Here is a 25,177-nt window from a genome sequence, read left to right as displayed (position 1 = left end):
CCCCCCTGTAAATTCTCTTCACTGCCCGTCTTTGGCACTTTGTGAGGATTTCTCTAGTTATTTTGGTTCTCTAGTTATTTTTAAACATTTTCAAGTTTGAGTGCCCAGTTTCAGGTCTCCGATCAGGAAATACCGATAGAGATGAATTCACCTGCCCTGTGGACTTCTTACAATCCTGTCTCTCTACATTCTTTAAAGGAAGTAATGTTTAAACTTAAACCTGCCTTTTGTTCGTATGACACGATACATCCTCACTATCTGAGACAAATTTTTGACACTGTCGGCCCTGGGCTGGTGTTGCTATTTAACAAATCTTTGCTTGAAGGAGCTATACCTTCAAGTTTGAAAATTGCCATGGTTACACCTGTACTAAAGAAACCCTCACTTGATGCCTCTATTCCATCAAATTTTTGTCCGATCTCCATTTTGCCATTTATTTCCAAGATATTGGAAAAAATTGTGTTCTTACAGCTCCAGACCTTCCTGACTGACAATCATATTCTTGAGTCAAGTTTCAGTCTGGGTTTAAATCACTGCACAGCACAGAATCCGCTCTTGTAAGAGTTCTTAATTATATTTTTATGGCAACAGATTCGGGAGATTCTGTCATTTTAGTAATGTTAGACCTGTCCTCTGCTTTCGATACTGTCGATCATAAGATCCTTATCTCTCGGCTGGAGTTCTGCGTTGGGCTAGTGGGGGCTGTTTTAAGTTGGTTTAAACCTTTTTTTAACCAATAGACGTTTCTCTGTAAAAATAGGACGTTTTTCTTCTTCCCTTCACAATTTATCCTGTGGTGTGCCTCAAGGCTCTATCTTAGCTCCTGTCCTTTTTTCTCTCTATCTTCTCCCTCTGGGTTCCATCTTCAGGAAACATAATGTCTCATTTCGCTGTTATGCTGATGGTATGCAAATCTATATGCCTGTGTCTAGGAAAAATAAGAGTGCTCTTGGCAATCTAACAGCATGTCTTGAGGATGTGAACACTTGGCTTGCCAAGAACTTTCTTTTTTTGAACTCAAAACAGAAGTCATTGTTTTTGACCCCTCAGAATCCAGGCCAAAAAATCACCTTGACCTTTAAACTTTAAATCAATTAATTTCTCTCCAGGTACGGAATCTTGGTGTGATGGTAGATAGTTGCCTCAAATTCGACAAGCAGATTAGCACGGTCATTGGGTCCAGCTTTTTCTATCTTCGTTCTCTATCGAAAATCAAATCCGTTCCTTGGAGATTGCGATCCATGCTTTCATTACCTCTCGCCTGGATTATTGCAATTCCCTCTATTTTGGTATATCTAAGTCCCAAACGGCACGTTTACAGGTCGGTCAAAATGCTGCAGTGAGATTCCTGAAGGGAAGGAGGAAATTTGATCACACTTACCCCCTTCTGAGATCTCTTCACTGGCTTCCGATTCACTTTAGAATTGTGTAAAATGTTTATTTTTCTTTTTCTTACTTAAAAAACCTTCTTACTTGTCCGATCTACTTCACCGGTACTCTCCCACCAGAGGCCTTAGATCCGATGGTAAACTCCTCCTTCAGATACCCAGAACCCGGCTAAAATCGAGGGGAAACCGAGCCTTTGAAGTGGCCGGCCCCACATTGTGGAACAAGCTCCCACTCATATTAGATCGGCTTCCACTTTGTCTGAGTTCAAGTCATGTCTCAAAACTTATTTATTCTGTTGCTTTTAGTTTATAAGATTGTTCAATTTTAACCGTTTTGCTGCTATTTGTGTACTCAACCTTTTAAATTTGATCTTTTCTTGTACAGCGTTTTGGTTGGCCTGCGGCCATTTTTAAATGTGCTCTATAAATAAACTGAACTAGAACTTAAATTCTTTATACCCCACGACTTCTCCTCAAATGTATCCTGTGTGCCCAATTAAATTGTATTTTATCAGGACCCTTGGTGTTTATAAACAGTACCGCATGCTGATCAGCTCTTATCAATCATCACACAACACTGCAGCTCCATCTCCAGCCACTCACGCAATTTATGTTCTTTAGTAGTTTATTAGCATTCAGACCATGTCCTCTGAGCCCAGCATTAAGGCGAGTAATAAATCATGATGTCTGCAGTATTTGTTGTTCAAACATACTTTTAGGTTGAGCTTTTGAGTTCAGCATTTTTTTATATAACTCTTATGTGGGTGGTGTATCAACAGCAATTTTACTGCTGTTTGTTCAGGTTTTCTGGATTCTGCTCAAGCGGGTGTTGTAAAACCAACGGAGCAGCAAAACAGGACAAAATGTGCAAATAATAATTAACTTTTAATACAAAATAACATTTGGATTTATGCTACAAATTACTAACACCAAATTGTTTGTATTTGATGTTACATGTTAAATAATGTTTTTACAATATATAATTATAAATATTCCCACAGATTTATATCAATGATTAGTTCTGTCACAGGAATTCTGCTAGCCAGAGACATAGAGATTTGAGTGTTCTGAGTGATGCAAAGACAGCTCAGGATCGGAGGGGCAGGTATATGTGGCTGGTGGTGGAGGTGTGTTCTGGGACGGGAATGACTACACCCTGTCTCTGGAGTTCACGAAGCACGTCCAGTATGGAGTCCAGCTCCAGTCTGAAGACCTCCAGCTCTTTAGTCCTGCCTTGAGCGAGTCTCTTCCAGCGCTCCAACTCACCCTGCTGCTCCTGTTCCACCACCCGCCGTGTGTCTGCAATCACCTGGAAACACAACGCCACCTGACATCAGTGCACTCAATCAAAGTGCAGAGGCTGTCAATCAATAGGCTGCTGTTGAGATCCATTAAAAAAACTATATACTGTAGAGCAACAGAAAACTAGATGTGCGCTGATTGTTTACAGTCCATGTGTGTGTAGTACATATTAGCACACTCATGTTGAGAAGTATAGGGTCACTAAAAATGTTTGTTTTTCAAAGAAATCACTTATGCTCATCAAGACTGCATTTATTTGATCAAAAATACAGTAAAAATACAGTAATATTGTAAAATATATATACAATTTGAATTATTTCAATATGTTTTAAAATGTAATTTATTGCTGTGATGGCAAAGCTGAATTTTCAGCATCATTACTCCAGTCTTCAGTGTCACATGATCCTTCAGAAATCATTCTAATATGCTGATTTGCTGCTCAAGAAACATTTCTTATTATTATCAATGTTGAAAGTTGCTTAATATTTTTGTGGAAGCCATGATAGTTTTTTTTCGGGTTTCTTTGAGGAGCAGAAAGTTAGCAGAAATAGAAATTCTTCGGAACATTCTAAATCTCTTTGCTGTAACTTTAGTTTAACTGTCAGTTTAATGGATCCTTGCTTAATAAATGCAGTGGTGGACGAAGTACACAAATCAAGTACTTGAGTAAAAGTACAGATCTGTATAATAAAATATTACTCCAGTACAAGTAAAAGTACTTAGTTTTCAATTTTACTCGAGTGAAAGTACAAAAGTACTTGATTTTTTATGTACTTAAGTAAAAAGTACCGATAGATGAATGTTTATTTTGCAGTTTTATGTAGGCTACTTATCACTTAATTTTATATTAGCATATATTTTTTATAATCCTACTGCTCAAAATACCTGGGCTTTTCCCAAAATAACCAATAAGGAAATAATGAATATGATAAGGAAGCTATAATTAGATTTTCATAATGATTTTTTTTTTCTCAAAAAAAAAAAAAACTAAACTGTGGCATAAAAACACCCCTAGCCAAATGTCACCCTTTACAGCAGATTTAGTTCACAAACAACTGACAGCTTTGACCTAAATATGATTTACAGTTACAATAATTAATCCTAAAATTCGACATTAGTAACTTACTTTTAACCGCATCAGACACACGCACGCTCACAATATCTCCCGATTCTTACTTGTGAATTCAGTTCTAGAGACTTGCACTAAACGGATCATTTGAATCAGTGAGTTGTCGACTCGAGAACATCTGCAATCGGAGCATTCCAATTCGTGAATGAATCGTTTGGTGTGATTTGCGAACCGATTTAACGGGTTCATTGAAAAGAATCCGTTAGTTCTTGAATCAGACACCGCTTCTGCGTCTCGGAGCACGTGATGTATTATAAGGAGTAACGATAGGTTTTATGAAATGTAGTGAAGTAAAAAGTACGATCTTATGCTTTGGAATGTAGTGAAGTAAAAGTAAAAGTTGCTCAAAATAAAACTACTCCATTAAAGTACAGATACTTGAAAAATGTACTTAAGTACAGTAACGAAGTAAAACTACTTTGTTACTGTCCACCACTGAATAAATGTATTGCTTAATTAAAAAAAAATCGTACTGAACCAAACCTTTTGAACCGAAGTGTATTTATAGTGTTTGTAGGTGTGTGTGAGAGTGTTACCTGCTGAAGCTGTTTCTCACGCTGATTATAACGGAGCTCCATGGACTGAATCTTCTGTTCCAGGCTAGTGAAGTGTCGTAGTTCAGGACTGTGAGCTTCTTTGGCCTGTTTCAGCTCTTCTAGAAGCTTAGACAGCTATTGACATACACATAACAGGAAATCATTATTATAATAATGAAAATAAAGCTTAATTAATTTATTTAAATTTTATTTTAAGACCATTATGTTTTTTTGCAATCCAACAATAGTTTTACAATTAAGCACATTTAAGCCACTCACCCCCAACTGCCTGTATCTTATTGTAAAGTATAGTAAAGTTTTCAAGTTATTTGTTTATCATCATTTGTTGTGCTGAATATTTATGCTGAATTAACTGTTGGGACGATGGGCTGATTTTCATTACTATTACAGTGGCCTTCATTTTCTTGATGACAAATATCAATTTCTTTTTTTTTTTAGCTTGTGGAGTTGACAAAGCTCAAATTCTGTGAAGAGAATTGTGGAATTTGATTTCTTGTAGTAGGGCCCTGTGAGCTATTGTTCATCTTTTGTTCAGAACACTTTGAGGGTGCTGTAAAAGTTTTATTAAAAACATGACTGAAGCACTCCAAAAGACTTTACCTGAGGATCTGACTCTGTGCATGTACGACTGCAGCCTGCAAGGAAGCTTTCTCTTGTTCTTTCTGTATCTCTAGCTGTTCCAATCTTATCCTCAAACTATCATTCTCCAGTTGCACCTCTGAGATGTGTGATCCTGAGAACGCTCCGGGGTGGTAGTCTTTCTCATCTTGGGTAGGGGGGAAAGTCTCAGCTGCAGGTTTTTTGGGCTCTTTGGCTGTACCAAAATGTCGCTTGGGCTCATTGGCGGCGCGATCGAAGCCAGGACCCGACAGCATGGTTCTCCTCTCCCTCTGCAGGCGCTCTACAGTACGGCTCAGCTCCTGAATGGTGCGGCTCTTGGAGCTCAGCTCCTGGGTCAGTCTCTCAATGCGGGTTGCTTGTGCCGCCTCCGCATGGAGCTGGTGCCGTGAGGGGCTGCGGGCAGGTTTGTCTGCTTGTGTCAACAACTGGGCCTGGCGGAGTTGTTCTTGCAGAGAGGCCACCTCTGCCTTGAGGGAAATCTCTTGCTTCTGATAGACCTTCTTCACTTCCTCCATCTCTGCTTTCAACCCCTGAGTTTGTGACGCAGACAATTCTGAGGAGATGACTTGATTGTTCTGGTGAGGGGCAGTTGGGGGACGAACATCTAATCCATTATCTTCTGTGCCTGTAGACGCAGCAGCCAAGATCAGGGCTGGCAGGGAGTTTGGATGCCTGCGTTTCAAGAGCTCTTCCATCTGTTTGAGCTGAGACAGGAAATGGAAACATGAGTGATAGATGGAACAGAATGCAAAAAGTTCTATTGAGGCAGCTAATGTTAATAATTGCAATACACTCAGGAAGTGGAATAGAAATCCATTACTATTTTTAGTATTATTTAATTATTGGATAGATACAGCAGACAGGAAAATTAAGGGTTTGGGAAATGTTGCAAGCCAGACTCGAAACCTACATGAGCAACACAACTTAAAGAGAATAGAGAGAGCACACTAACCATTAAGCCAATTAAATGTAAAGTTATTAATTTAGTCATCCAGGTGCACATCAGTCAAAGAAAGGAGTTTAACATGAAGAGAAGGTGGTAAACAGAAAGTGCTTGGAAAACTGACTATCCAGACAGATGGTCTGTTACTCACAGACACGATTGGATAATTCCACCTCTCAGCAAACAGAGAACAAAGAAGAACGTGCCCTGAATGAGCTGTACCTGCAGAATGAAACAACAAAAGTATGTGGAGAGTCTGTGTCTGACCTGTCGTTCCAGGTCTTGGATTCTTTTAGCTTCACCCGCTCTCTCTTTTGCCTTTCTTGGTTGCTCATTGGCCCTCTTGCTGACCTCCATTTTTAGCTTTTCCACCTGCTCAGTGAGCATTTGAGTCTCAGTGGTGGCGGCTCGGAGTCTGGCCGCATCTTTGTCTAGTAGCTCCTGGTTTTCGGCATACCACTGTAGTCTCTTCTTCAGCTCTGTGAGTTCCTCTTGATGTTTTTCCTGGAGCATCTTTAGCTCGAAACCTTTATCACCTGGCAGATACATCCAGATGCTTGTTGCCATTAAGATGACAATTACATTGCTGAAAATAGACTGCCGCCATAATGTTTCCACATCTGAAGCGCTTACCTGATGTACACACAACCTGAACTCTGGCAAGGTCCCGCTCTTTCCTCATCATCTCCAGGTCTACATGCAGTGCTTGTTTCTCCTGTTTTAGCCTGTGGATCTCATCTTGCAGTCGCTCCTCCTTTTTCTACACACAAAGACCTTTGTATCAGGAATGCATCTAAAGTGCCATCTAGGTAGGCATCTTACTAGGTTCTGGAAGAGCGGTTGACATACGTACTGCAGATCAATTACCTGTGCGGCTTGTACCTGATTTGTCAAATCTGCAATGTTGAAGCTTTGGTCAGCAATGCTTCTCCCTCCGACAGTTCTTTGAATGCTGTTCATGTTCAATCGGTCCCTGGGGAATTAATATGTATCACTTTTATATGAGCTGCTGCAAAGAACAGCATGAATAGTAACAACCCGATGTGATATGTATTAGATCACTCTACCGACACTTTTAGAGCACTGACCTGGTGAGGGCAAGCTCAGTGAGAAGTCTCTGGTTCTCCATGAACAAAGCCTCCTCGTTTTGTTTGCTTTGAGCTTGGAGCGCTTTCATTTGCAGATAAAGCTTCTCATTCTCCTTTATAGTTAAAATCATCAGAAAGAAGTTTCAGACATGTTTGGTCTGAACCTATTTGTAGCATATGAATACTAATAATGACCAAAATGCAAATATATTCAGTGCATGTATTACACTGAATATAGTTCCAGATAAGAAAGATTTATTGTAATTGGTTTCTGGAAAGGTCATGAGTTCTTCTGTAATTACAGAAAATGTGAGAAGTAATTATCATCGTTATTCTAAATTCTGGTAATAGTGTCATTTTAAAAGAACTGTGTTTAATTACATGCCTCATTATGCTGTAAAATGATCTAAAAAATAAGAGACTACTGAGTTTTGTGTTGTATTATTCACTGACATTCATAAGACCTCACCAAAAGAAAACATCTAGGGATTGGGATAAGAAAATGAAACCTATATATAATGAATACACGTCATAAGAGCCATGTTTCAGCATGCCTCATTCTAATATATGCCAGAAAATGAGCAGAGACAGAGAGAGAGACTTACCTGATGGTAACCCTGAATCAGAGTCTCCTGTTCCTTCATCTCTTTCTCTATCAGCTTGAGTTTCTCTTCAGTCACAGGATCCGAAGCTTCGCCAAAACTCCACTTTCGCATGTTACTGGCCTCCTCGGCACGGTGTAGCTATGGAATTATCATTTAACTGTTCAGAACCTAACTTGGATAAATGAGGATTGTTTGCTCAGATTTTAGGCACAGTTTTTAGGAGCAGTAACAAAATAATGACGCTACTAACTTATACATTTTTCAATAGCATGGAAATAGATATTTTTTTAATACTGTAGCTTTTCCATTTTAATGCTTTTCTTTTTGTGACATTTCTACATTGCTGTAACATTTGCATAAACCAGACATGTGCTGTCCTAGCTTTGGTAAGTCCAATTCATTAAGCTGCTTTGTTTAGACAGGTCCATGTAAATGAACTGGTTACAAAACAGCAACAACACATAATTTGAATCATTATATGAATTATAAATTATAAACCTCCCAAGACAGCCAATTTGTAAAGTATGGAGCATTCACATTACACTACTGCACCAGAAAGGGCATTTCTGTAGCTCAAACCTCGGAGCAATGCACTAGCAATGCCAAGGTTGTGGGAAAAATAGCCTTTGTAGACTTGCTTTAAGTTATTTTATTTTACATTACAATCAAGTAATAGGAAGTTAAAAATGAATGAATCATTATGGTTATCTTAAATTAGCCTGGTTAGATCAAATAATCATGATTAGGTGGTTATTTAACAATTTCAAAAGGTCTAATGATGTAGTTTAGTGGTTCAGTAAGGAGTGAGCTGTGAATCACCACCATTGTGCCCTTAACCCCAGGTTGCTCCAGGAACAATTGTCCTTCAAATATGTTTATGGTGCCATTCGACAAAAGCACTTTATATAAGAATTATTCTTCCTTAGATCTGTTGTCGATAATCACTATTTATACTTCACCAGAAGGGTAAATAAAATGCTGCATGCCCCCATGTCCCATGTTTTATATTAATTTCCTATTGAATCCAAGGTTGACTTTTGTTGAGGGTCATTATTTGCTAGTGCAACAAAAAGCACTACCAAATACGGAGCACAGCATGGCTTTTATTAAACAATATTTTTTCTGTTTAATAAGTCTTTGAGGGTATTTAAACAAATGCCTAGAATAAACCTTAGCAAATGCATTTGTGCTAAAAGCACAATTCATCATAGCTTAGTAAAAATCTCCATGGGCAGAGTAGCCACAGAAATATGTTTGCTATAGACGTCATGATTACTTTACCAAAGCATTCACCTGCAAGTATAGACTGCCCTTTTTACTGAACACACTTATTGTGGCAAACATACAATGTTCCCCACATTCACATTAAGGAGAGCTACCAGACAGCTGAAGGTTTTCTATTGATTCTTTAACAAGATACAAGCTCATGTGTGCTTTAAGGCTGGATAAATAGACCAGGAAAATAGATGAACTTGAGTGGTTTTTAAGTCCTCTGTCAGCAGCAATTATAAAGTGGTAAGGCAGACAGCTCCCTGAGGTTTGTACAAAATCTGACCACACAGAATTACCCACCGGTGATGTAGAGCCATGGCAGAATGATCCCCCAAAGAACAAAAGATTCTTATATTTTAAAAGTTTCTGAATATATTATGTAGGTTTTACAGCTATATGGGGGCTCACCTTGCTCTGTAACACGTAGTTCTCCTGTCTGAGGGCTGCAAACTCTTGCTTGTGCTCCTCCCGTAATTGTTCTTCCCTCAGATGGAGCTCTCTCTCTTTTTGTGCGAGCTGGAGACGGAAGCGCTCCAGTGATGAGCGCTCCTGCTGAAAGGTTGAACCACCATCCATCTTCTCTTGCATCACCTGGTGCTGACAGACAAACATAACAGGAAGTTAATGAGCTTGGGGATTTGATCCAATGCTCTGATTCAATCCCAGTTAACTCACTCCCGTCACTGCTTCGGGTGTGATCCTGTCTGCTCGAGGAGGGATGTTATCCCTTAGACTGCTGGCTTCAACCTGATGCTGTAGGAATGTAGCAAAGGACTGCACAGATGCAACCAGTTCACTGCTTAGTTCTAAACCTGTAAGAGATACAAAAAAACTCAAGATGACCATTTATTACCAAGCAAGCAAATATGGCTGTGAATTTAACAGGCATCTTTTATGCCAAAAATTATGAGAAAAACAAAATATATTTTATATTGTTCATTCATTGTGACATTATTTTTTATAAAAATTAAGATTATTTTCCCCTTAAATTCTCATTACTTGAACAATTACTAAATAACTGAATAATTATCTTCTTTATTTTGGTGAATATCTGTATTTGTGAATTACTATGATTGAATTGATTAACGCATCTAAATTTAATGTAATTAAAACTGCTAACTGACTGACAGCCCTAGTAAATAATTATATATAAATGTTTGCAATAAATTAAAGTGTTTAGGAATATTTAAGTCATGTCAGCTGTCATGAAAATATTACAATTAAATGAAAGCAATGAAAATGTATAAAATAAATGATAATGAAAATAAAAGTAGTTTTCTTTATGCATTTTTTTGTGTCATTTAATTTTGAGGTTGAATATGACAGTTTTGATGAAGTTAACCTAGGTACCTTTGACTGTTTGTGTTTGGTTGAGGTTTTGAGTCTTTTTAGGGGGCTGGTTCTGAGTTTTCCTCTGTGTTAGAGGAGATGGAGGTTTAGCAGCTTGGCTGGTTCTGCTGGCTGCAGGTGCTCTGGGTAATGGCCTGCTCTCAGGTTTTTTGGCCCTCGCTGATGGAACAGGAGTTTTTCTAGAGTGAGCTGATGCAAACGCATTGTTTCTGGCAGGAACCTGAGAGAGAAGTTAATATTCCATTATAATCTTCATAAATGTGATTATCACATATGATGTGAATAAAGAAGCCAAGTAGTTAGCCGCTAAAATTATACCTCATTTACTTTGCAGAGTCTGTGCTTCTATCTTTCCGTTTTCATTTATCAAAACACCAGAAATTACAGGATCTAATTTACAAAGGAAATTCATGAGGCAAATGACTCATAATAGCAGAGTCTCTAACCTGGCGCTTCTTGGGCTTGACAGGAGGTGGTTCCACGGAGAAGCTGTCCTGTTCCTGCATCAGCCGTTTGATCTCCTCAGCGATGCTCTTCTGAGTGTATTGAAGAGAGGCTGGATGTTCCTCTCCTGTAAGACCAGCTGCATTACCCCCTCCACAGCCCTCATTAGCAGAACTGAAAGGGCTCCCGTCTGAAGACATCCTTAATGGACTATGATTCTCGCTGCCTTGAGGCACAGCCCCACTGTAAGACAAAAACTTCTAAAGCTGCTGAAATGAGAACACATGACTCATAGTGTGTGAAGGTAACTAGTGAACTCACATTATGGGCTGGAGAGAGAAGCCACGGGTGAATCCAGAGTCTGGTCCAATCGGACGCATCAATTCCTCAGCAGTGGGTAAATCTGTGGTACATAAACGAGACCCTGGTGACAAAAATTTCACCTAGGCTAGAATCACACTAGCCAATTTTCAGTGGTAAGCTTTATTTAGAATGATAGGGATTTGGTGTGCATGGCTGTGTCTCTCTGGACCTTGGCAGTGACCAGTAAGCGGTTACTCCAGCCATTACTCCAGTTTTCAGTGTCACATGATCTTTCAGAAATCATTCTAATATGCTGATTTGGTGCTGAAAAAAAATTATCATTAAGTGATGCTTAATATTTGTGTGGAAACCATGATATTTATTTCAGGATTATTTAATGAATTAAAAGTTCAAAAGAACAGCATTTATTTGAATCAGAAATGGTTTGTAATATTGTAAAGGTCTTTATTGTCCCTTTTGATCAATTAAATGCATCCTTTCTGATTAAAAGTATAATGTGCTCTTAAATTTATAAATTTTCTTTAAGAAATAGTGCTTGTAAAGGGGCTGATCTTAATAATGCAATAATTTATTGCTTTCATGCTAAATATTTACAAAAATAACAAAATTTCTGTTCTTGTTTTGGCAAGCTTTACATGGATTTGCTGCCAAAACAAGGCACTGAAAAACATGTGAGAAAGAATTAGAAAGAAATGCCAGAGGCAGTAGTTTAGTCCGCCACCCCCTCCGTTCATTTTCGATCAGGGTAACAGACCTCTAATAGAAGACTTCGAGATTCCAGGCAAAATAGTCATTGTGACATCCTCAACAAAATGGAGTTGTTTAGAATTCAGCTAGCGGGTCTCATGCCGCAAACAAAGCCAATGCTAAAAACCTCACGTCCTTCGGTTTCAAGCATAACTGGAAGCATTTGTGGTGAAAAAGCTGCAAATCAAAATGTTTAAAGCAAAGACATGCTCATGGTGACTGGCAACAATTAGCTAGGTGCTGAGTCTGACCTGACTCCACGGTGGAGGCAGGCTGAAGTGTAGAGAGAGAGAAGGGAGTCCTGCTGCCCTCGGCTCGTTTGTCCTCACACTCCCCTGCTGAGCTGCTGATCTGCCTGTACGCCTCCTGGAGAGCCTCCATCTCACTCCCTCCACTCTGACCATATGATTGAACTTAGATATGGCGGAGAAAATGAGTTAAATCACTTGTTGCAAGTTTACTTCAACAATACAAGCTTGAAGCAAAGGAACAGATTCTCAAACCTGCAGGTTCCGATGCTGGCATCTCTGTTTGTTTGATGTCTGGCCATTTTTCTTTCCTGGGTGCCAAACTGGGAACTGCAGGAGGCAATGCTCCATCCGTGGAATTGAGAGAGTCATGCAGTGACACTGGGACATAAGAACAGTAAGAACAGCCTTTCACCTCCTGATATGACCATTCACAACATTACACACTGTAAATTGTAAATTGCTGTTTACCTTTGGCCAGCATGCCTTGTCTTTCAGGCTTCTGAAAAAAAAAGAAGAGCAAAAAAAAGTTATCTCCCTAATATTGTACATATATAAATAAATAAATAAATGTCATCCATAATTCTATAAAAGACCCCAGCAGCCCCCCATGAGAAGGTGACTGATCTAATATAGAATAAAACAGCTTTTTCTAGACCACCAATGACTACAGTAATTACCTTTGGTCATTTTAAGAATTTGTCAAATATAATATTAATTTAGAGATGGATTACTATTGGCGTTTTAGTGTAAATGTGTAAAAAAAACATTTTACATAATTATTTTATTTGCAAGAACAAATGCATAAATAAAATATCAATATATCAAAATATCAACAAGTGCACCATTCGATTTCAATCTGTTGCAATATCTTTTGTTTCTACTTTGATTATTTGTCCAGCACGCTTTAAAATAGTTTAATATTAACGCAGTATTTCTCAGCCAGCATATATTGCAAAATGTAGATAGGGACCTGCATTTGTATCCATGTATCTCTAGATAACTCACTACTGAATTCACCAGTTTTTAAGGCAGAGCTAATTTCATAGGCTTAAAGTGCATAAAAAATGTATATTCACCTTCTCTTGAGGCACCTCGTTACTTTTCTCGCTGGCCTCTTCCTCAAAATCTTCACTATATGCAGGCGATGCTGACAGAGAAGCAATATACAAGTGTTTTATTGCTTCGGAAAGCAATAACAACAAAACACATCCCTTTCAATTTCTCTCTGCTTTGCTCTTACCAGCAGAGTCTTTATTATTTCTCTGTTCTTCTTCATTTGTTGAATCCATTTCTTCTCTTCTGAAAGGAACACGGTGAAACTACATTTAAAGAAGGGACACATGCAAATACTCCTTCACAGAAAGCATCATTGGAATTCATTATGCTTTAAGTCACATAGAGCTTTTTTCATTTCTTGGTGCACCTTTGTGGGCTGGTGGGGGTGGATGGCTCCTGTTCTTGATTCACTCTGGGATAGTCAATGGAAGAAGAGGATTCTTTCTTCAGGTTGGATAAAAACCTGATATTCTCATCCTCATCCAATGTATCCAGCCCTAGAACACCTGCACTTGATACCATACCAGACACCATCACAGAATCTGTAAAGAAGCAATTACAGGTCAAATAAAGAGAGTGAAGATAAATATTATGAAATAGTTAAAGAGACTGACCTTCAGGCTCAAGACTGTCTCTGCTAAAGATGACTTGGTCTCTATTCCCTTCATCCTCCAAGAATAGCTCCTTCGGCTGTTCTTCATCCACCTCCTTAATGGACGGAGTCTTCCTCAGAGACTTCAGGAAGGACTTTCCTGTTGATGACATCCCTACAAGTCAAGGAAACATACGTATTACATTACAATCCATTTTTCCAAACCAGACCTTCTTTAAAAAGTACAACATACCTTAAAAGTTATTGTTTGTTCTTTACCCTTCAAATAAATAAAACTATTCAGAATATACTTTTTATTTAACTAGCCACTGAACAGAAGCAATTCAGTGACATGCATTTCTAAAAATGTCAAAACATACAAAAGAATGTCTACATAGTTTAGCAGACTTCTTTAAAAAAAAAAAAATTCTTATGAGTAAATCCACTGTTTGATATATTGGCCCTCTGTGTGGCACATTATTATTCTGAGCAGCACATATTCAATTAACTAGACATCAGAGAAATTACTAAATGGCACTACATGTTCTTCAAACAGGCACTATTCCAAGGATTTGTTTACAGCAAAAACTGGTGCTGCAAACACTGCAGCTGCAATTTCATATAACTAAAACAACAGCTCTGGTCTGTTGTGCTTAATTACTGCATATAATTATGTATTAAGGTAAACTTACGAAGAAATAAAGCCAATAATGGCAAGTAAACTCCCACAAAACATTAAAAATCAAAATAACAATCTACTGATACCATCTTCCATCTCGACTGAATGACTAGCATCGCTTTCCACAGACAACTCATCAGAATCAGTGTGAATGGGACTCTTGTGTCCTGATGTACTGGAGGTGTTATCAGGCGCTGGACTTGGTACGCAGCAAGAGTCTTCCTCTGAGACCCTCTGCTCCTCTAAAGAGTAACTATGGTTAGGTGATAGCATCTTCTCATTTACTGCATCATGTTCAGGACTCTTGTTGTGGGATGCCCTCTGATTGGACAACTGGCTCACCCTATCAAGTGCTTTGCTATGAGGTTTAGGGGTGGGTTTAATAGGGACTACGGTTTATAAGGGGAATGAACAAAGGAAGAAAAACAACAACATGAAAGAAGTTCGTAAAACAGGTAGACGTCACCAAATGAGAGTTAAAAATCATACAATGATCAGGAAAAAACTAAATGACACTTAAAGCTTTAACCAGCTACTCTAAACGAGTTGTTTTCAAGAGTGAAACCTAAAAAAAAAACGACTAAAAAAATACAGGGTACATGTAGACATCCATTAAAGATCTAAAGGAATATCCAAGTAATACTATGGTAAAAGGGTGAAGTGTGTAGTTTTCAATGTTACAATACTTTAAGGAAACCTGTTTGAAAACAATATTTTTTGCAATTATATTGTGTGGCACAAAAATTACACACTTCACCTTTAAGGTACATCATCGACTAATGAATAAGATGAAGTACCCAGAGGAGGGCTTTCTCTGTGTCTGGATTCCACCTGAGGGTCCACAGCTTGGGACTTTTTAATTTTAGTAAAACGGCGTTTAGTGGCTTTTTCTGCAAAAGGGATGGAAAAAGAGAAAAGCAGAATGAAAAAGAGAGACTGCACAGACAAGACGATTATGTCAAATACAAAGAAAGGAAGAATTACTACAGCTTGATGGATAAAATGTGAAATTGGACAAATAACATTAAGTGGTCCCTGTGGGGCAGACTTTTTCATCTATTCAAATGATGAACAGTAATAGCTGAAAATGATACATCTCTGTGAACAGCACTTCAGAGGTTCAAGGAAAAGTGAATAAAACCTTAATTCTTGGAATTATTGCTATTTATCAGACACAAAACTTGTTTACTGCTGAGACAACACACTTGTTGAACAGAAAACTAGACTATAAATGTACAATAAAAATGTCTTTTAGTTCTGACTATGAAGCTCTTTTCTTTTAAAGAAAAATAAAATTACAGATATACATTACTGTTCAAATGTTCAAGGTTGGTAATATTTTTAAATCTCCTAAGAAGCTGAATTTATTTAATCAAAAATAAAGTAAAAACAGTAATACTGTGAAATATTATCATTATTATTATTATAATTTAAAATAAATGCTTGATATTTTAATATATTTCAAACATATTAGAAGTTTATTCCTTTGATGGTTACTCCTGTCTTCAGTGTCACATGATGCTTCAAATCATTCTAATATACTGATTGATTTGGTGCTCAACAAAAACAAAAATCTACTTATTATTATTATTATTATTACTGTTGAAAAAATATGTGCGTCATAAAATCTTTGTGGAAACTGTGATACTCTTCAGAATGTCCTGATGAATAAAAAATTCTAAAGAACAGCATTTATTTAACATTATAAATGTCCTTTCTGTCTTTTTGATCAATTTAATGCAGCCTTGCTGAATATAAATATCCATTTCTTTCAACAAACAAATAAACTTAATGACCCCAAACTTCTGAACAGTCATGCAGACAATATTTGGAACTTTAAATAATCCTCCAACACAAAATGCATTGAGAGGAAACGCAAAGCAATACACTACTGAGTGTCAAAATATCACAAATCATTCCCATACTTATAAATTCAGAATGACTGAAAATTAAGATGTCTTATCTCAGGACTACAGCATGATTTTGAGAAACAAGTAATGTGTTTATGTAGTAAACAACACCCTAATCACTGAGGGACTTGATGGTACTAGAACAAGGCACAATTAGTTTAGGTATTTTCCTATTATGCCACACTTCTTTACTGTTGTTTAGATATAAATGCACTTGTGACATCCAATAGACTATTTTGTTAGGTTTTGATATTAGCACCTATGATAAATTGCTTTATTTTCCTCATTTGTAAGTCAATTTACATAAAAGCATCTGCTAAATGACTAACTGCAAACAGTCAATTTACATGCAAGCAAGTGCAAAGGCACTGGGAAACCCAAATCCTCCAAAACAAAGCAAGCCTATTAAAGGCAGAGTAAGTGATTTCTGGTAGCCAATGTTGATATTTGAAATCACCAAAACAAACACGCCCCTACCCCAAAAGGGTCTTGCCCCTATTTTGATAGCTCCGCCTCACATATACGTACGCAACCCAGGCAACGATTAGTTCTGTGAAACAAAGCAAAAGCAATGTTACACCGTGTCTACGGACGTGAGCGGTGCGGCGCAACAAATCCCCGACAGACAACTGCTGCCGGGTTCTATTTATGACATGCTGACACAAATTTCAAATGGTTTTCAAGGGTCGTTTGATCGCGTCCAGTGTAGGCAGACTTTAGCTGTTGTAGACACGGTGTTACTCACTATTGAGAAGAAACAAAGCAACCTCGGCGTCCGATCGCAGGCCTCCGCTCCTTGAGTTCTCTCCAGCGCTGGAAAGCTGATCCGATATTTTACACGGGTCCTACTTCTTGCCTTATCGTTCCGCAGACGTTTTCCTCTTTTGTTTTTTTTATCCGCAATCTCTATCTTTCTGTCGCTCGGCTCGGCTAATGTCCGTCCCATGCACTGAAGGCGCTCTCCTCCACATCACGAGTAGACACGCCCCGTATTGCTGATTGGCTACAAGTTTGTTTTGCGATTCGGCCCGAATCAGTTTTCTAAAGTGTTTTTGAAAAATCACTTACTCTGCCTTTAAGAGCATGTAACGTAACGAAAAAATGGCAACTCTTCCATTGCAGAAGTAATTAGGCTGCCTAGATGACTAACATCAGGTGAAGACTAAATCAGGTCTAATCATATCAAAAAACACATGCATCAGTTGATATCTAGAATTTTATAATCTATAATATGTAATATGTATGAGTTATAATATGTAAGCCAACAACATAAAACAACAACAGTCAGCTATTCTATTCAATTTATTCTAGTCAGAAAAATAATTTGCTGAACAAACGGCTAAAAATTAATCAATTGATCTACATGCAAGTCATTTGGAAACAAAGGCAGTGCAATTGAACATCTGCATCTTCAGTTGAGTTTGCATTATTTATATTGTCTACTGCTTTGTGCTTGCTGCCCTCAAGTGGACAAATGTCTAAACTACAATATTTGTTGCTTAAACCCCCAAGATTATTATTAGACAGATACACCTTCCTTATTCACATGTACACACAATACACTTATTACAAGAAGAGGATGCATCCCTGGAAATTTGAGATAAAGTGTCTTGCTCAAAGGAGATCTCAGTGGATCTCAGAAACTCTCTCAAGGTCTGAACCGTAAACCTTTGGGTTTCATATCCAGGACAAAGATTATGCTAAAGATTTGGCTGGAGATTTTAGCCAAGCTCCTTTTTGACTCCAGCACTCACCTGGTCCCTCTTCACTGCCATCATCATCCTGCCACCACGGCACAGACACTGAAGCCTTCTTTACTGGCCTGACAGGTGCTTGTCCCAAGCTGTCAAGAACACTAGGATGCCTGGTGCTGGTACCCAAATCAACAGAGTCATCAGAGACAGACTGGAAAAAAGCATAAATACACAACAGAATAAAATTTACCTGGAATACTGTGCTCAACAATAATGTAATGCATGTTGTCTTTCAATTAATACACTGCATATAGAAGAATTATAAAATAATTAGCAAAATACACGTGTCATATAACAAGAAGCATAATCCTTCCAAAGGTTTTACATATCATATGACAGTATATATATATATATATATCCAAACGTAAACAGAAAATTGTCAATAGTTAACAAAAGATTGTACCTCTTTCAAGAACTGTTCAAACTGCTGATCCAGCTCCTCTTTAGTCAGTCTATGAGCCATAATTCACTGAAACACTGCGAGACAAACATCAGAATTAGTGCTACGTTTTATATACAAGTGTTAATTTAAGAATAACTGCATACAACAAATAAACTATGTTTAATCAAATTTGATACACAACCTAAACAAGAAAGCGTCTGGAAGAGAGACAGAAAAGTCTGCTCGCGCTGCATTATAAACAAACAGGCTGTTATTGAAGAAAGTGAAAATGTGTGATTCTAGGGGGCTGTTTCATAAAACAAGTTTACCAAATAAACCAGGTTTATTTCAGTTAGTCTGACTTATTGTCAGTTGATTTGGTTCAAAATAAGTCAGACTAACTGAAATAAGCCTGGCTTATTTGGTAAGCTTGTTTTATGAAACAGGCCCTAGGTTTCGTTATTAGCTCACTAGCTTGTTTGTTATGGCAACCGAGCGAAACGTTTAACCTGTTAGTAAAAGTGATGGAAAACCAGGAAGCAAAAGACTCACCCATACAGAAGGAGTTGGAAAATGATTATGCAGTAAATCATTTAATGTTCGCATTGTTTTTGGATTGATACTGTTTATCATAAAGTTTCCCGCTACAATAACCGGGGGATTACTGACAGTTTATTGGCCATGTTACGTCACATGCTTCCGACGATCTGATTGAGCGGTTCAGTTCCGTGTGTCTGGGTTGCCATGTTGGAGAAAAACCCGTATTACTCAACACGGATGTTACGTTTAAGAGCCTTCACAATTATTATTTTTAATGACAAAATTAGAGAGAGAGAGAGAGAGAGAGAGAGAAATCTATTTCTACAGGCCCAGGAACTCTCACATTAAAGTTTTAAAAATTATGTATGGTATTATTTCACCTTGGTAGTTAGTTATCATATTTTAACATGTTTTTAATCAATTAAAACTTTTTAAAATAAATTAAATACAAATAAAATATAAACAATTAAATTATTATTATTATTTAAATATTAAATGTAATTATTATCAAATTAATTTAATGAATTTTTACATTTGTATATATATTTTTTCATTTTTCAAAATAATAATAATAATAATAATAATGAAAATAAATAAATTGTTGTTGTGTTGTATAAATGCACATAGTATTAGTCAACTTTTCATTTGTATAGTTTATAGTAGTCATTACATGTACACGTGCATAAGGGGCACAAAGGCACCCTTTTCGTGAAATTACCGATTTTTTTTTATTTTTTATAATTCTGGATATTTTATCTGTTCATGCCCCTTGCAATGCATTTGCAGTTTTACCCAGTTATTTTAACCTATAATCCAGTGGTACAGTATGTTACATCACTTGACAAATGACTTTATGACAGCAGAGAGTGGAGTGATAGTAAAAACAACAATATTTAAAACTATTTAAAAACATTTTTTTAACATGTTAATATGTTATCAATGTATTTATATATTTAAGAAGATGAATAATAATAATTGACTATTTTTTAACAATCTTATACCTTTAAAAACTACATGGAATACATTTCATCAGTATGTTATCACTTCTGGATAACAGATGATCAAACACCACCTTCCTTTTTTAATAAAACTTCCACGCACCATAACATTAATCAATGCATTCCAAAACCACTTACTATTCAAGCCCTCTTCTGACACAGTGTCCTGTACTGAGCATGAGTCACCTCCAGGGGCAGTATTGCTGCACAAATCAGCCACTCTTACCTGTTCAAGTCTTGCATACAAATATTGGGCTACAACATTTGCAGACAGCAAATAATAGTCTCCCCAACAATATACACAGTTGCAGCTGCTGCTACTGCTACCATCTGAAATATCATTTCATAATCGAGCATATGCTGTATGAATGAACCTTAAGTGAGTGAAATCATAAAATTCCCTCATTCATCGAACATCATTTGCCTTGTCATTTCTGTTGCATTAGCCCCCTGATGGGTGCTCAAATGGGACAATCAGCAAAATCACTGCCGGGAATACAGAAAAACTAACATTGAAGAGCATGGTTCATCTTTGTCTCAGATTTTTATAAATGAATGTTTAAAGCATTCTAATCATGACCCTGGTGTCATCAGAGCTCTATCTGACTTTGTCTGAATGAGATAAGTGAATGAGTGATTAGGATGTGAATGCTTCCCTCCTCCCTCGTTTCTCATGTAAATGCACCCCCATCGTCCACCAAACGCACCCTATACCTTAATGAAGGCAGTGTCCTCTCCCGTCGACTTGACATTGGGATGCTGGTGTGCTCGCTGATAGGAGCCTGACAGGATCACCCTGTCCACCCCACCCTTACTGTAATTCATATTCATGCAAGGGCCTGTTAATATTTTGGTGGGGTGGGCATCTCGCAAAGGAGGGGCTCCATTACAGATAATTGGACTGACCTTCAGTTGTATTTCAGCGTCATACAGTACACTGACATTGACTGTCCTTCTTCAAACTTATACATTTAAAAGCCACATGGAGTACATTTCATCAGGCTCAGCTGTTTATAACAGATGATCAAACACCACCTTCCTTTTTTAATAAAACTTCCACGCACCATAACATTAATCAATGCATTCCAAAACCACTTACTATTCAAGCCCTCTTCTGACACAGTGTCCTGTACTGAGCATGAGTCACCTCCAGGGGCAGTATTGCTGCACAAATCAGCCACTCTTACCTGTTCAAGTCTTGCATACAAATATTGGGCTACAACATTTGCAGACAGCAAATAATAGTCTCCCCAACAATATACACAGTTGCAGCTGCTGCTACTGCTACCATCTGAAATATCATTTCATAATCGAGCATATGCTGTATGAATGAACCTTAAGTGAGTGAAATCATAAAATTCCCTCATTCATCGAACATCATTTGCCTTGTCATTTCTGTTGCATTAGCCCCCTGATGGGTGCCCAAATGGGACAATCAGCAAAATCACTGCCGGGAATACAGAAAAACTAACATTGAAGAGCATGGTTCACGCTCATCTTTGTCTCAGATTTTTATAAATGAATGTTTAAAGCATTCTAATCATGACCCTGGTGTCATCAGAGCTCTATCTGACTTTGTCTGAATGAGATAAGTGAATGAGTGATTAGGATGTGAATGCTTCCCTCCTCCCTCGTTTCTCATGTAAATGCACCCCCATCGTCCACCAAACGCACCCTATACCTTAATGAAGGCAGTGTCCTCTCCCGTCGACTTGACATTGGGATGCTGGTGTGCTCGCTGATAGGAGCCTGACAGGATCACCCTGTCCACCCCACCCTTACTGTAATTCATATTCATGCAAGGACCTGTTAATATTTTGGTGGGGTGGGCATCTCGCAAAGGAGGGGCTCCATTACAGATAATTGGACTGACCTTCAGTTGTATTTCAGCATCATACAGTACACTGACATTGACTGTCCTTCTTCAAACTTATACATTTAAAAGCCACATGGAGTACATTTCATCAGGCTCAGCTGTTACGGAGATTGCAATGGCTCTGAGATTAATTTGTCAGCTAACTTTGAATACATCCGTCGGATTGATAACCAATACTTTAGATTCTATAGCGATATGTAGTGCTGTCCTTCAAGCAAGATACATGAACATTGCTGTCCTGATATACTGAATTGTTTTCAGAGATATAATTGTAACAAAAGCAGCCAAAATATTACCACTTTCTATCATGGTTATTAGTTAATAAAACAAACTGAAACTAAAACATAAACCATAAAAAAATAAATAAAATAACATACTTGAAATAAAACATTAACTGAGTTAAAATAAAATATATAAAAACTTTACTGTATATATTGTAACTTTTATTTTAATTTAGATTTAACTTTAACTAAAATAAAAAAGTATAAAAAATAGATGAAAAAAAACCCAACAACAACAAAATGACTAAAACTTTGACTAAAATTAAAACATAAAACATGAAATTAAAAAACGGCTTCCAAATATTAATTAAAACTATAATAGTATCTCAATGATACTAAAATAACACTGCTATCTATTTTGTTGTTCAGTCATAGTGTGAACATTTATTTATTTATTACATTATTAATTCATTTATATTTAAAAAAAGAAAAAAATACATATCTGAAAAATAATAATTCATAGTCAATTTCGTGTCCCCTCTCCAGTCTCAAGTTTAAAGAAAAGAAGGATATAAACGTAGATTCCCGCTTAAATGTGGTTTAGATAGATAGAGAAGTGGTGAAGAAAAATGTGCCTGCACGTGTGAGAAGAGATGAGGCCCATTAGACACTAAGGCTGGCAGTCTCTCAGACATCATTTCTTCACTTGTGCTCTTCTCCTGGCCGATCAATTACTACTGCCTCCTGAAACGCTTTGGCGGGGGACACTCAAGTCTGGCAGCCAGCTTCATCATAAGTTTTCTGGGCTCATTGCCTCAGGCCCATTTCTGCCACAGAGAGGAGGGGAAGAAGCTGTTTATAATGGTATGAGTGGGGACTTTGGCTATTGAGACGTGTGAGTCTGCTCCTGATGTGACACTGAGGTCTGTGGTCACACACACACACACACACACACACACACACACACACACACACACACTTGCAGAGCTTCTTCACTGTAATTCCTGCCTGAATACACTCATATTATCTATAAGTGGGATTCATGATCTAAGTTTCGGTAAGTTTCAGGCCGTTCTGTTCAATTTTGTTGACCTGCCATAACATCTGTTGATGAAAACCAAGTGTTTTGGGAGAATAAATGGAGGATTATGAGGACTGGGCTGTGCGAACTTAAACTTTTAATATCCAGAGATGTCTGAAGTCATGTTTAAGAGCACTTGCTATTGCATCTCTATGTAATACAAAATGTAAGCATTAATATTTAATACCAGCTTTCTACCATGGTCAAATGGTTACAATTTAATAAGCGGTTGTCTAGGGAAATGTTTTCAAACAAGGGACACAAGACAGGGCTAGGTGGTCTAAAGAAAAGTTTAGAGAATAACAGTTTAAATAAATAAATAAGTAAGGTTAAATAAAATAAATGAATTAAAGATAAGTAAATATATAAGTAAATAAATAAATGAAAGAAAGAAAAAAAGAAAGAAAGAAAGAAAAAACACTGTAATGACGTAATAATGTCTTAATACTTAATAGAATACTTTCTATTAAAAAAACTTAATAGAAACTGAATACATTTCAAATAATATTTGAGATATATTACTAATTGTTCACAGTGTTAACTAGTTCTTTACACAAGAAACTGTATAGATGCCTATTAAAGTTTACAGGACCCCTGGCACATATGATCATATTGGGTCCTCTTCCTCTCCTCTTTGGTGGTTATTGCATAATAATCCACACGTATGCAGCAAACAGAGCACAGAAAAGCCTGGCTAGGCTGGTGAAGCTGGTTATAGCTGGTTGTTCCAGCTGGTCTCCCAGCCTGACCAGCTAAGGAAGTGGCCAAAACCCCTCTAAAACCTGCTGACCAGCTATGACCAGGCTGGATGGCCAGCTAAAACCAGCCAAAACTGTTTAGCTGTTTTTTCCCCCCAGCAGGGTAGACACCTATATATAATATATATTCATAATCTTGTCATCCTCATGTGACCTTCCAACATTAATTTGGTAGCTGCCATTCACAAATCATATTCCAGAAGGGGGCAGGATTGCTCTATGCAAGTGTTTTCAGCTGTAACAACCCTCACCACTAGAAACAGTCACACTTGGCTTCTGTTCATCTTTCTGTCCTTCTCTATCTATGGGATTTAGGTGTAATCCCCTGAGCATACAAACCTGCCCTCCAAAACTCCTCCTTTACCGACCAAAGCCTATTGATCACCAAGTGTATCTATCTCAAGACCACTACAAAGGCGTCCACACACAGCCTGTCAAAACACAGCCTACTATGAGAAAATAGAACTGCAATATTCAATATTGCTCATTATCTTCACAAAATCACTTAATCTCTCAGAGGCCCTTCTCCAGTGAACCATCCTGCCCTCGATGTTTCTCGAGCGCTGGATTTTCAGATGGCACATTATCGTGTCTCCTCATTGACTGGCACTTTGCAGCTCACCGTCCCATCATCCCTCGGTTGAGAGTGAGATGGGCTGCGAGACGCAGAGCTGGAGGGTGGCCCTGACTCCGGGAGGGACTCTGCACAGTAACTCTGGAGAGGAGGGTGCAAGAGGCACAGACGCATTGCTCTTCAGAGGAGAGGAGGAGAGGCACATTAATCATCCCAAGACATCTGGTCTTTCTGCTGCTTTAGAATTCTGTCAAAGCACTCTGACTTTCCCCCTATAGCTGCACAGAAAAATGTTTAAAAAAAGAAAATGGTGGTGGAAAAAAGCCCATAATTGTCATCTTTTTGCCCTGGACATACTGAGTGAAATGTTAGATCTAAGTCTATGATCTTCGCATCTCATTAAATTCCCATTCATATGTATGTGAGTCATTGACAGGTGAGCTTTTAAAGAAGGTGCAGTGATTGAAATGATTAGTTAATCAAAAAACAAAAAAGTCATACATAGCTATCATATTGATTCAGAAGATTTGGAATACAGTCACACAGTTGTTTGGAACAACAAAAGGCTATGAAAATAACAGATGGATTTCCAATTTAAATCAACTAAAAAAAAAAGTATTTAAAATGAAAAAAGTGACTGGTATCGCAAACGATATTATTGAATATACATTCAAGTGTTCAAGTGTTTTCTGGACATATTTCATGTAGTGTTTTAAACATAGACCAGGCCCATTT

General features: G+C 37.7%; 1 protein-coding gene across 1 annotated transcript; it reads right to left on the bottom strand.

Moving 5' to 3' along the window:
- Positions 1-2,055: 2,055 nt before the first annotated feature.
- cep162 (centrosomal protein 162) lies at positions 2,056-19,059 on the bottom strand. The gene is made up of 26 exons (XM_016276632.1): positions 18,947-19,059; positions 18,416-18,489; positions 18,013-18,163; positions 15,146-15,238; positions 14,435-14,737; positions 13,692-13,844; positions 13,445-13,619; positions 13,262-13,320; positions 13,098-13,168; positions 12,490-12,520; positions 12,274-12,399; positions 12,022-12,183; positions 11,021-11,102; positions 10,702-10,942; positions 10,256-10,475; positions 9,581-9,717; positions 9,314-9,502; positions 7,634-7,771; positions 7,029-7,141; positions 6,808-6,913; positions 6,574-6,700; positions 6,208-6,476; positions 4,977-5,701; positions 4,635-4,650; positions 4,356-4,490; positions 2,056-2,697 (listed from the first exon to the last, which is right to left on the bottom strand). The coding sequence occupies exons 2-26, from the start codon at positions 18,473-18,475 to the stop codon at positions 2,476-2,478; spliced, it is 4,104 nt and encodes a 1,367-aa protein (XP_016132118.1). The 5' UTR covers positions 18,476-18,489; positions 18,947-19,059; the 3' UTR covers positions 2,056-2,475.
- Positions 19,060-25,177: the final 6,118 nt, after the last annotated feature.

The sequence above is a fragment of the Sinocyclocheilus grahami genome, unplaced genomic scaffold (genome assembly GCF_001515645.1).
Source record: "Sinocyclocheilus grahami isolate Dianchi unplaced genomic scaffold, SAMN03320097.WGS_v1.1 scaffold104.1, whole genome shotgun sequence".
NCBI classification, from domain to species: Eukaryota; Metazoa; Chordata; class Actinopteri; order Cypriniformes; family Cyprinidae; genus Sinocyclocheilus; species Sinocyclocheilus grahami.
This window is presented reverse-complemented; position numbering and strand designations above follow the sequence as displayed.

Bases quoted from the DNA above. Each gene is read 5' to 3' on its own strand.
- cep162 (XM_016276632.1), bottom strand. From the start codon at position 18,475: ATGGCTCATAGACTGACTAAAGAGGAGCTGGATCAGCAGTTTGAACAG. The intron at 12,400-12,489 runs GTAAACAGCAAT...CTTATGTCCCAG, and splicing joins ACAAGGCATGCTGGCCAAAG to TGTCACTGCATGACTCTCTC. The intron at 9,718-10,255 runs GTACCTAGGTTA...TATCTCTTACAG, and splicing joins CCAAACACAAACAGTCAAAG to GTTTAGAACTAAGCAGTGAA.